Raw genomic sequence first — 13,328 nt, 5'->3', positions numbered from 1 at the left:
AAAAAAAATCAAAAGAAAATACCCTAAAATGTTAAAAGTCTTTATTACTAGGTAGAGCAGACATGGATTGGTCTTTATTTTAATACTATTTCTTATTTTCCACAATAAATATAGATTATTTTTCAATGGTGATATGTACTAGAAGTTTGTAGTTATCAAAATTCACTGTGGGAATGCCCTGAGTTGTTAAGAATCAAAAACAGGGCATATTTTTTAAAAGGATACAAAGCGGTCAGCTGATTACCTGGTGGCACTTAGGACATAAGATTCAGAAACTATGTTTTCTATAGTCTCTATGGGGTACAGTAAGAAGGACATATTGCCTATGAGATTAGATAATACAGTTCCAACTCCAAGTTTACTAAAAGTATCATCCATTACCTGTTGGGGAGACGGATTCTCTTGATAGCATAATTGCAGTCATCAACCTTGTTTCTAGCTTCAAAGACAACTCCAAACCCCCCACGGCCCATGCACTGAATTGGTTCAAAGTCTGTTAGATACCTAAAAAAAAAAAGTAAATTTCTAAAAGTTTGCAATAGTTTTAAATTTTGCTTTATATAAACTAAATCTAGAAATTATCTTAATAGACTGTAAATAAATTCTTATTTAGCTTTCTTTGCTTTTCTATTTGTATAAATGAAGCAAACACATTTTAATTTTTTCCTTGGGAAATTTATAAAAAGTTAAAAAGCTTCTGCTTCATGGGGAATCACTTATTAATCATTTATTCTTACAGCAATTTTTTTCTTAATTTATTTAATTTGAGGCTAATTACTTTAGAATATTGTAGTGGTTTTTGCCATACATTACCATGAATAAGCCATGGGTGTACATGTGTTCCCCAACTCCCCTCCCACCTTTCTCCCCATCCCATCCCTCAGGGTCATCCCAGTGCACCAGCCCTGAGCACCCTGTCTCATGCATCGAACCTGGACTCGAATCTGTTTCACATATAATAATATACACATTTCAATGCTACTCTCTCAAATCATCCCACCCTCACTCTCTCCCACAGAGTCCAAAAGACTGTTCTATACATCTGTGTCTTTTTTGCTGTCTTTCATATAGGGTCATCGTTACCATCTTTCTAAATTCCATATATATGCGTTAGTATACTGTATTGATGTTTTTCTTTCTGGCTTACTTCACTCTGTATAATAGGCTCGTTTCATCCACCTCATTAGAACTGATTCAAATGTATTCTTTTTAATGGCTGAGTAATATTCCATTGTGTATATGTACCACAGCTTTCTTATCCATTTGTCTGCCAATGGACATCTAGGTTGCTTCCATGTCCTGGCTATTATAAACAGTGCTGTGATGAACACTGGGGTACACGTATCTCTTTAAATTCTGGTTTCCTCGGTGTGTATGCCCAGCAGTGGGATTGCTGGGTCATATGGCAGTTCTATTTCCGGTTTTTTAAGGAATCTCCACACTGTTCTCCATAGTGGCTATACTAGTTTGCATTCCCACCAACAGTGTAAGAGGGTACCCTTTTCTCCACACCCTCTGCAGCATTTATTGTTTGTAGACTTTTTGATTGCAGCCATTCTGACTGGCGTGAGATGGTACAACACTGTGGCTTTGATTTGCATTTCTCTGATAATGAGTGATGTTGAGCATCTTTTCATGTGTGTGTTAGCCATCTGTATGTCTTCTTTGGAGAAATGTCTGTTTAATTCTTTGGCCCATTTTTTGACTGGGTTGTTTATTTTTCTGGAATTGAGATTCAGGAGCTGCTTGTATATCTTTGAGATTAATTCTTTGTCAGTTGCTTCATTTGCTATTATTTTCTCCCATTCTGAAGGCTGTCTTTTCACAGCAATTTTAAAACTCTTCTGTCCTATCCAATACTTTCCATCATCCATCAAAATAATCCTTAATTCTGTAACCTTTTATCTCCTGTGGCATTCTGTACTCAAGTAGAAAATGTATTTTACTCTTATGTCAGTGCCTGTATATTTTATGGAAAAGATTTAATCAGTCCTATTATATTTAAGTAACTTTTTTTTTTTGGCTGCACCATGCAGCATGTGGGATCTTAGTTCTGCAACCAGGGATCAAATCCTTGCCCCCTGCAGTGGAAGCATGCAGTCTTAACCATGGACTGCCAAGAAAGTCCCTTAAGTACATTTTTATCCAGAAATCTCTCTAGGAACCAAAGCTATCTGAAATTTGCTGAGATGCCTCAGGAGTCAGTGTGCTCATCACCAAAGGTATTTGGACAGAAGCTAACTCACCCTCTGGCACTTACAGGCAGACCTCCACTTTGTAGCCTATTTCCCCATTACTGTCTGGCCTTGCTTCTCTGCTCTGTATATTCCAGTCAGCTTGCACCAGGTTTTCTCAAACTTGAGGGCTTTTGCTTCCACTATTGGCTCCAATGGGAACTTATTTGGACTTAATAAAATTCTATTCTTCATTCATTCTGTTTATCTCACCACCTCTGTAAGGCCTTCCTAGACCCCTGTCTTAATGATCTTATAGCACTTTGCACACAGTACATGGAATATTTAAATTAAGTCTTACTATTTTGCAGTTATTTACATGCAGCTTTCTCTCTCCGCTGCCACTGAACTGTAGGGGACTTGACTACCTGGTGGCTCAAACAGTAAAGAAACTGCCTGCGATGCAGGAGACCTAATTCAATCTTCTTGCCTGGAGAATCCCATGGACAGAGGAGCCTAGCAGGCTAGAGTCCACGGGGTCGCAAAGAGTTGGACAGGACTGAGTGACTAACAGACTTGACTGCAGGAAAGCATTCTTTTTTCTCTCTGTATTTCCATAGTCTGGTTTTACTTGGCAAATAGAAGGTCCAACAAATATCTATCGAATAATGCAAGAATTAATAAATAAATGAATGCATGCATGTGTGCTGTGGAAGATATTCTTCCAGCCACGGAAGGGAGTGTTGAACTAGATTACCTTTGGTGTCCCTTATAAGGCTAAGTTTATTACTTTATGACTTGCACACTCATATTAATTTAGCAGTTGGCTCAGCTGGTTAGAGCGTGGTGTTAGGAGGAGAGACAATACATCCCAACCCTCCATGGGCCAATTACTGTCCAGAGAATGAAGAGTCATAATCTGTATGCCTAAAAATACCTACTCAAGGTAATTCAGTACAAATCCATCTCCCCAACTGCAAAAGCCCATGAAGTTCACATCCTCCTCCTGGAGGGCCAACTGAATTATCTTCCTACATTAAAGAAAACACTAACATGAAAATAGATATATCTTTTGAAAAAGAGATATATCCATTATATATAAAATCATATCCTATACATGATTACAGACTCTATAAACCTAAGTATCACCTTGACTCAGGTCCCAACTTAGGACTTAAATTCATGACTAAATCCAGAGTTCATGCTCTTAATGATGCTTAGAACATAGTAGGCACTCAATAAACACCAGGTATTACACAGAGCTCCGGTATTTTAAAAACAACAGCATTCTCTTCATACTGAATAAAATGAAAGGAAAATTAAGTCTGATTCAATTTTAGAGTACATTATTCCAATTCTCTTCAGAACAGCCTTACAAATATATGCTTATTCATCATACCCCACTCAACCTCCATCTCCACCTGTCACTTACTCATGATTTATGCTTTAATTAAAATGTGACCTCATTTATGACACCTTGAATCATCAGGGTCAGGATTAGTCACTTAGCTCGTGGGTTTTTTTCTTACATGTTTTATCTAGTATCACCTTCCTCCACAGATTTTAAGCTCCTCCAGGTGATAAGCCCAGTCTTTTTATTGATATTTCCCCCAAAGCCTGAGTTACTGTCCTATACATAGTTCCTCAGCATAGATGTTGAATGAACAATGAATGGCTTGGGTAGTGAATTGCCCATGGAGCTGGTGGGCCCGTCTCCTCTCCCTCCCTGCCTGCTGGTGGTGTTGGCCACTGACAAGTAAGTCAGCATCTCTATTAGCAAGGGTATTAAAGCCTTTACCACTTGCTGGTCACCCAGTACGTTTTGCTAGAACATACTGATTACAGTCAATTCTCAATTTTTGAGGATACGGTATGAATGCAGCTTAGATAAATCCACAGATGATCAAAATAACACACATTTTAGTTGTAATTATCAGTCTTTTCTGCCATAAAGCTGTTATTATCCTGGATATTAAGCAATAAGTTTCATACAGAACGTCCCCTTGTCCCCACATTACGGAAGTGCTAGGCACAGTATCAAAACCAAGGGGAAATGTAGCAATAATCCATGGAATAAGAAAACCAAACCACAGCATCATTTCTAGTCCCACAAAGCATTAAAATCTGTACACCTGACAGATCTGCTAACAGATTCTCTACTTATATTTTACTTTCAAATTATTTGAATTGGCTGCTTTTTAAGTAACCAATCTCTTTTTTATGCTTTTAACAATGATCTATTCTATTGGTGTATTTCTCCCATTTTTCTGCTTTTTATTTTAGACAGAACAAGGATAAGATAAATGAGGATTAAGTAACACAGGAGATCTACATCATACTCTAATAATATAATAATTAACATTATTATTTATATCATATTTTAGTAATGTAATAATTATCAATTATTAATGTCAAGCCCAATACATGGTAAACCCTCAATAACTAAGTTATCTGAATAACAACTCAATTTGATGGCCATAATTCTTTTTTTAATTTCAATTTTTCTGAGATGTAATTGACATACATGGTGGCTGTAATTCTAAACTTTTGTAACACTATGCATCTATCCATCTTTTATGCCACTTTGAATGAGTTTAAGTCATTTGAAGGATAAGTCTGTTTCAGGGCTTCCCAGGTGGCGCTAGTGGTAAAGAACAGGCCTGCCAATGAAGGAGACATAAGAGAATAGGGTTTGATCCCTGGGTCTGGAAAATCCCCTGGAGGAGGGCATGGCAACCCACTCCAGTATTCTCGCCTGGAGAATCCCAAGGACAGAGAAGCCTGATGGGCCACAGTCCACAAGGTCAAAAAGAGTTGGACATGACTGAAGCGACTTAGTACACATACATTAAAAAAAAAAAAGTTAAACAAGATCTTAGTTTAGAGGTTGTTTCTTCTTTTTTAATTGAAATATAGTTGGCATATAATATGTAAGTTTCAGGCGCACTATATAATGATTTGGCATTTGTATACAATATAAAATGATCACCATGGTAAGTCTAGTAACCATCTGCTTCCATAGACAGTTACTGCAGTATCATTAACCATATTCCTTACACTGTCTATTATATCCCTGTGACTTACCATATAACTGGAGGTTTAGAGCACATGTCAAATGAACAACTACTCTAGTCTTCATCTATTTCGCTCACCAGTCCCATTCCTCTCCATTCTGGCAATCCATTTGTTCTCTATATCTAGGGCTATTCCTTTCTGGATTTGAACAGTTACCAGCAAAAGCTACAGCACACACACACTTTAGCATAAGACTCTTACCGTGACACATATCCAGAATTTTTTATGTCATTCCAGCTACTGTCATTAGCTTCTCCACTGACAGCATCATATTTATTTTCAGTTTGACACTGAGTTTCAGATTCCTTCCTTTGCTGAAGAGGTGGGGGAAAAGAAATCACTCTCAGTACAAAAGCTGAACTGAAGTTAGCTAACAATATTAGGCTGTAAAATAACATGGAAGAACAAACAATACTGAAAAAATGTATTAGAAGAACACAAAACAACAGCATTTTCTTTGTCAAAGGGAAGGGAAATGATCAGGGTGGAGCCAGGGTTGAAGAGTGAAGGAGGGGTGATAAGCACGTGGAAACAAAAATATAGGCAACAGTGATTTCAGGGTGAAATTTAAGGAAATGTACCCTTTGCCCAGCACATGGGCATGTGTGCATGCACACACACACATATAAAGTTTTCTACAGTCCCAACACTTTGAAATAAATGAGATTCCAAAAAATGTCTTACTCTGTGAGGATGAGGATGGAAGAGTCTGCGTACAATGAAAGTTGTTGCTACAATACAAAACACTATGGTTCCAACTATTTCTTTCCACCAGTGTAAGAGAAGAACAGGGTCCTTCTTGCGGATGTTCTTGTAATTCGGGTTGTCAAGAAATCTGACCGTGATCTGCGTGCTCCGTTTGTTTCTTTCCCTCTTATAGTATGGCAGATAATAACCATTATCTTCAAAAAAATAAACATTAGAAGTGGGTTTCTTTAAAAGGATAAACCAATATAGTTCCACCATTAATTGCTAATAATTATCTAATTTCCTATGACTTATAACACTTTCAATTCCTTTTTTTAAAATATCATCTCTTTAGCAAATTTCCACAGCCTCATTTACCGTGCTTTTTCTTCCTTCTACACAGATATATTTTTCTTTATTCCATAACACCATATATTTTCTTTCTACTGAATAATAATAAGACTAAAAAAAAAAACTCTTATTCATTTTCTCATTAATAATTCAATCCTTTAAGTGGAAAATAAAATTAGTATTCAAACTTCCTTCAAGAATTTTAAACTTTCCTTTCATTTAGCCCCAACAAAATACCAAAATACCAAATTTTAGCATGACTCGTTCTTCACAAGGAAAGGAAAACATTTCCACTGTGCTCTCTGGTTCATTTCAGGCTGTCAAAATGAGTCTGTCCTAGAAAGCAGCTTTCTTTTTAACTTCTGTTTTACACAGTATGGGCAGATTACACAATTCTCTTTTGCGTTCTATGTTGATCAATAACAGACTTTAGCACCTTGTTCTGTTTTTTTTTTAACGAAATCAATTTAAATTCTACAATAACCTCCCAGTTCTACCATCTAGGGTAACTAACTGATGAGGAGCCTATGTTTTTGCCTAATACAGATTTGAGGATTTTTTTTTTAAATGTTCAACTGTTCAAAAGATGTTCAACTTTCATATCTGAATATACCCAGCTTTCCCGGTGGCTCAGATGGTAAAGCGTCTGCCTACAATGCGGGAGACCTGGGTTCAATCCCTGGGTCGGGAAGATCTCCTGGAGAAGGAAATGGCAACCCACTCCAGTATTCTTCCCTGAAAAATCCCATGGACAGAGGAACCTGGTAGGCTACAGTCCATGGGGTTACAAAGAGTTGGACACAACTGAGTGACTTTACTTTCACTTTCCTAAATAAACAGGAATGTGTTGCATGCCAAATTTCACCTATTTTCGACTTCCATGCTAATTTTTCTTGTCTTAAAACAAAATTAAAATAATCCCATTGTATAGCATTTTCACATAGCTCTTATGGGAAACATCTATTTTCACTATACAGATGGATATTACATAGACTACATTATATAAGCTGATCATTAAATAAGAGGTAATAACAAGAACTAATGCTTACTGAACATTTACTATTTGCCAGACTTGGTGCTAATTAAGACTAAGCATTATTGGATTTCCCTGATGGAGCACTGGATAAGAATCCACCTGGCAAGTTCAGGGGACATGGGTTTAATCCCTGGTCTGGGAAGATTCCACATGCTGAGGGGTATCTAAGCCCATGTGCCACAACTGTGTTCCAGAGCCTGTTCAGTCACAACCATTGAGCCACAATTACTGAAGCCTGTATGCTTTAGGTCCCACAAGCCACAACTAATGAGCCCGGGCACCAGAACTGTTGAAGCCCTCGTGCCCTAGAGCCTGTGCCCTGCAACAAGAGAAGCCAACACAATGAGAAGCCCTTGCGTACTCATGGTGGGAAGCCCCTGCTCTGCATAACTAGAGAAAGCCCACATGCAGCAATGAAGACCCAGGGCAGCCAAAAACAAATACATTTTTTAAAATAAATAAATATAGCAGTGTGTACATGTCAAAACAAAAAAAGACTACATTATTTCATTTAGACCTTAGAACAATTCGATAAGTAGATATATAGGATTATCATATCTTTGTTTTACAGATGAAGGAATAGAGACATAGGTAAGTTAGGTGTGTCCAATCTAGCATGTGACAAAACCCCTGCAAACAGTCTCTGGAACCTTGGCCACCATATACAACTTTTGCTTCCCAAGATATTTTATTTTTTACCCTCCAACTGATTACCCTGCATTTGAATTCTATTAATTAATTTCAAATTAATAAACTAAAATAAATAGAAGAGTCAGACACCATTTTCAGTTCAAAGGTAATCACACTTACCGTAAGGATACTGCAAGATTGAAAGCGCACCATTACTGTACTCTTCGTGAGAAAACTTATCATTACTAAGACATTTGTCAAATTCATCAGAGCCCACCAAGACAGGAGTTCTAGAAGGAGAATCTAAAAGAAAACGGTGAAATCTTCACTGTTATGATTTTAATGAAAATATGCATGCCTCATTCATTCAAAACACAGATATTCAACCACAGTTCAGTTTAAATATGTTAGTCAAACAATGGCCCAAGATTTTTTCTCTTGAAAAGCAGTCTTGTAGAGAAGATGAATCATTTATACAAGTCATTAAAATCTGATGTGGTGTATGTGATAAAAAAACATATACAAGGTACAGAAAGACAGCCGAAGAAAATAGATGGCTTAATATTTGAATTCAATTCATTTGAGTGTCTCAAAGAATATGATGTGATAGCCAGATAATGTTTCACAAATATTCTTAACATAAATATAAACTAAATGATACCAAGGCATGGTCAGAGAATGATTAAAAATTTTTCTAACCTGTCTAGAGAAACATTTTATTAACACTGATTTCTACAGAAGCAGCTGTTGCTTCGATGAAATCATGTTGTAAATGATAATTAAAATTCATTAACTTCTGAAATACCTTCCCCATTTATTAGAAAGTACGAGCATGTGTGCTCAGTAGTGTCTTACTCTTTGTGATCCCAAGGACTATAGCCCACCAGGCTCCTCTATCCATGGGGTTCTCCAGGCAAGAATACTGGAGTGGGTAGCGATTTCCTCCTCCAGGGGATTTTCCTGACTCAGTGAGTGAACCTGTCTGCATTGGCAGGCAGGTTCTTTACCTGCTGAGCCATTAGGAGGGCCATTAGAAAGTACAGAGTATATAATAGTTGTGATCCTCGTGATACTCAAAACTAGGGCAAAGACAGTCATGATCAGGCCTCTGAACATCTTAATAACATTTATAAAAGTTCACAGTTCACTTACGAATTAGAGGTTTCCATTTGATGGTTGGCAAAGGAATAATAGCATTTTCACTATTGACAGATTCCAAGGCCTTGGGACTCGTAGGAAACTTTTCTGAAATTCTGACTGATGATTGCAGATACAGCTGGCCTCTGTACATTCCTAAATCAACCAGAACCCTGTCAATTACATTTAGAATCAAGTGCCAATGATTTTTTTTCCCAAAAAGGTTCATTTTGATTTAATAAAATTAGACGAATTTCAGTTATTTATTCATGTGCTACACAGCTCTTTTCAAAGACTCATGCCTGAAGCACTCAAATTTGACCCAAAGGTTATTCAACAAAAACAGGGCAGGAAAGTTATGTACACGTTACAGTGTTTCTCACTGAATAATCTTTGGTAAAAACTGGAAAACCCCTCTGGCAGGAAAACTGAAAGAAATAATTGTAATCTTAGGAAACTAATAGCTTAGATGAAGTAACCTTTTCTTTAAGAAAACCTAAACACCTATCATTCACAAGATACTAACAATTCAATTAAATACTGTCATATCATGTGTGTGACATGTTACTCTTTCAAATTCTTGCATTTCACTGAGATTGAGGGGTGGGTAGCACATTGATAGCGCTAAAAGAATTTTATGAGAATTTGGCCACAAAATTAGTTCAAATAATTAGATTTTAGGGTCTTCAAAATGTATTATATTAAAGGCTTTCAATTACCCAGTAGCACACAAGAATTTTGTTTTAATTTTTCGGATAAGCTGTATAGATCTATCAGTTCAGTTCAGTCGCTCAGTCGTGTCCGACTCTTTGCGACCCCGTGAATTGCAGCATGCCAGGCCTCCCTGTCCATCACCAACTTCCAGAGTTCACTCAGACTCACATCCATTGAGTCAGTGATGCCATCCAGCCATCTCATATAGAAAAAACTAAATATAATCTTTAAGAGGGTGCAAGTTGATAGGGATACAAATACAAATGTAAAAAGTTTTAGACTTTGAGGATACATAAGTAACATGAAACCATGCTATGTAATGGCAACACTGTTAAGCATTTTAAATAAAGGTCTCTGAGAAAAAGAATACACTATGGTAATTAGAAGTTTCAAAACTGAAAGAATGAGAAAACACTGCAGAACAGAAATCAAAGTATAAATCTTAAGGCCAGAGAATGTACTAAGAAATTAAAACTCCTATAGGCACACCTGAAGTAGGGAGAGACCATGTAAAATAAAACCTGGATTCAACATGTACTATCTCGAGCTAAGAGACATCCACTCACCCAAGTAAACACTGTTTTCTGTGGCTCCCCGGGCAGCTTCTACAATATCTTCTTCATCTTCTAAAACTCCATCATTGGGCGCGTAACTTGTATCATCAAAAAGACTGATGGGAATGACTTTGCCATCCTTAACCAACCAGGCAGATGCAATGGGAGTACAAAACTAAACAAACAACAAAAGGAAAAGAAAATTTAAATATCTTCAAGCAGTATTTATATGTATCCCAACTCCTGAAATACCATTTAAAGACACAGATTTATTTAAAATTTTTTCATTTTCCAGCTTTTTTGTTATTGTTCAGCTTTATTGAGGTATAATTGACAAATAAAAATGTATGTACTTATGATATTGTTGTTTAGTTGCTAAGTCATGTCCAACTCTTTTGTGACCCCATGGGCTATAGCCTGCCAGGATTCTCTCTCCACGGAATTTCCCAGGCAAGAATACTGGTGGGGGTTGCCATTTCCTTCTCTAGGAAGAAGATCTTCCTAGACCCAGGATTTCTCTAGGATCTTCCCGACCCAGGGATTGAATCTGTGTCTTTTGCATGGCAGACGGGTCTATAGCACTGAGCTACCTGGGAAGCCATTTATCGTATAGAGTATGATATTTTGGTACATGTACACACTGTGAAATAATTAGCACAATCAAGCTGATATAGCCATCATTTCATAGTTACTTTGTATGTGTGTTGTAAGAACATTTAAGATCAACTCTTCACTTCTGTTTAATATTATAAGGATCCTCCATGCTGTTTCCCATAACATCTAGGTCAAAGAAACGCTGCTATAAGCTGTTCACCTCACCCACACTTGCTATCTTCTGTCTTTTTCATAATAGCCACATTCTAACAGAGGGCTTCCCTTGTGGCTCAGCTGGTAAAGAATCCACCTGCAATGCAGGAGACCTGGATTCAATCCCTGGGTTGGGAAGATCTCCTGGAGAAGGGAAAGGCTACCCACTCCAGTATTCTGGCCTGGAGAATTCCAAGGACTGTATAGTCCATGGGGTCACTGTATAGTATAGTCCAAGAATCAAATACAACTGAGCAACTTTCACATTCTAACCGATGTAAAATCACAAATTTCTTAGAGCACAGAGAACAAGTTGAAAAATTGCAAAATGGCAGTCACCTCCCCTTATCCAACATGTCTGGTCAGACTGAGAAGGAAAGAAACACATTCATAAATTCTCAGCGGTTCTAGGTACCTGGTATTCCCACTCCAGGTGTCCTCCCTTCTTATTAAACGCCATAACTTTCCAATCTGCAACGGAGACCTTTATCACTGTATCCATCATGACAGCTTCCTGCTCTTCCACATCTGAAATAATTTTAGACTGTTCTTTGTTTCCACTGGGCTTTAAGGTGCTTTCAATAAATCCGGCTCTAGTTTCCATGTCTGGAATATACCGAAGTTCAAAGTGGCCAACACTGAAATTCCACCTTAAATTTACAAAGACGTGTTTTAGAAATTTACATTTTAAAAAAGGGACCAAATAATAAAGAACTCTTGTAGAGTGAAGAAACAAACGCTAAAATTTGGGTGATGAGAAAAGGAACAATTAAACACAGTCTTCTGGAAAAGAGCACACTATACTGATTTCAGCCACAAGAGGGCATAAGTTGGGTCCTGGCCCTTTAGAAACTGGTTCTGACAGCTGTGATCTGACAACAGCTATGGGATAGGTTTTTCTCTCAAAGATTAACAAATGTTCACATTTCTAAATCAAGGCAATCTTCTCAAAACACATCAAAGTCACATCAAAATGACGCAGCTTGCAGTCGGTCCTACTTCTTAATTAAAGTGTGGAAACATTTCACTCAAGTGTAGAGAAATTAACCCTTATTGGGATATCCCAATAAGCCAATGTAAAAGGCAAGATGAATACATCAAGTTTAGATTTTTATGAAAATAGAGCCTTGAAAGGCAATGTGACCCAGTATACCAAGTCTGAAGGTCATAACACCTCAGTTTCAATCTTAGTTCTCTTTGGTTAGCCTTAACCTTGCCTGAATTTCAGTGTCCGTATCTGTAAAGTGGTAGCAGTAATGTTCCTCTATAATTAACATATAGAAAAATCACATATCTATTGACACTATAATGGTCTTGACACTTAGACATAAAATGGCCCTAGAATTCTGACATCTGTTAAAAAGTAGATACTCAAGGAATATGGATCTCAGGCGGCAGACTCTTCCCATTTTGATAATTCAAATTCTGTTAAGTTGCACATCTGCTCCTATGATGGCTGAACACCCAACAAGCACTCAACATTTAGGGAAACAAAATCTCATCAGGATAAAGGAGCTCCGGTTGCCAGCAAAGCCCTCGACTTACAGTCCAGGGAATGAAGAGAGAATACATTCTTCACTGAACTTGAGAAACGTTTTCAGGAAACAATGTGCATCAAATTAGACAAAATCTCAAAGAATGGTTCAAAGTCTGGTTCACTTTCAAAAAGATAAACATGGGCTCTCAAATTCTTTTTATTGCATGGCAATTTAGAATTTAAACATTAGGTTTAAAAAAACTCAAGCATGTAATTTATGACCACTAGCATATCTAATCCAATCACATAATTTTATCTTAGTTTTTTAAATATTTATTTTATTTGGCTGCATTGGGTCTTAGTTGTGGCAAGCAGGATCCTTTGCTGTGGTGTGCGGGCTTCTCTCTAGTTTTGGCTTGTGGGCTCAGCAGATGTGGCATGTGGGCTTATTTGCCCTGTAGCGTGTGGGATCTTAGTTCCCTGTCAGGGATTGATCCCAGATCCCCATCCCCCGCATTGGAAGGCAGATTCTCAACCACTGGACCACCAGGGACGTTCCTAATCACGTTATTTTAAATGTAAAAATTTACATTATTTGAAAAAGGAAACAAAAAAGTATTTGACCAAATAAATTATACTTTAACACTTTAAGAAAATAGATTAAAATATTATTTTAAAATTGAGGT

At 37.3% G+C, this 13,328-nt stretch overlaps 1 protein-coding gene across 2 annotated transcripts in view; it reads right to left on the bottom strand.

Moving 5' to 3' along the window:
* Positions 1-13,328, bottom strand: part of EIF2AK3 (eukaryotic translation initiation factor 2 alpha kinase 3) — an 81,952-nt gene that overhangs the window by 23,046 nt on the left and 45,578 nt on the right. For both annotated transcript variants that reach the window (XM_027555477.1, XM_027555478.1), the window contains exons 5-11: positions 11,581-11,815; positions 10,371-10,533; positions 9,106-9,246; positions 8,134-8,256; positions 5,934-6,151; positions 5,451-5,563; positions 382-504 (exon numbers count right to left, since the gene is read on the bottom strand). In XM_027555477.1, the coding sequence (XP_027411278.1) occupies positions 382-504; positions 5,451-5,563; positions 5,934-6,151; positions 8,134-8,256; positions 9,106-9,246; positions 10,371-10,533; positions 11,581-11,815 (1,116 nt within the window). The remainder of the gene's footprint in view (positions 1-381; positions 505-5,450; positions 5,564-5,933; positions 6,152-8,133; positions 8,257-9,105; positions 9,247-10,370; positions 10,534-11,580; positions 11,816-13,328) is intronic.

This window comes from Bos indicus x Bos taurus, chromosome 11 (assembly GCF_003369695.1).
Source record: "Bos indicus x Bos taurus breed Angus x Brahman F1 hybrid chromosome 11, Bos_hybrid_MaternalHap_v2.0, whole genome shotgun sequence".
Lineage (NCBI taxonomy): Eukaryota > Metazoa > Chordata > Mammalia > Artiodactyla > Bovidae > Bos > Bos indicus x Bos taurus.
This window is presented reverse-complemented; position numbering and strand designations above follow the sequence as displayed.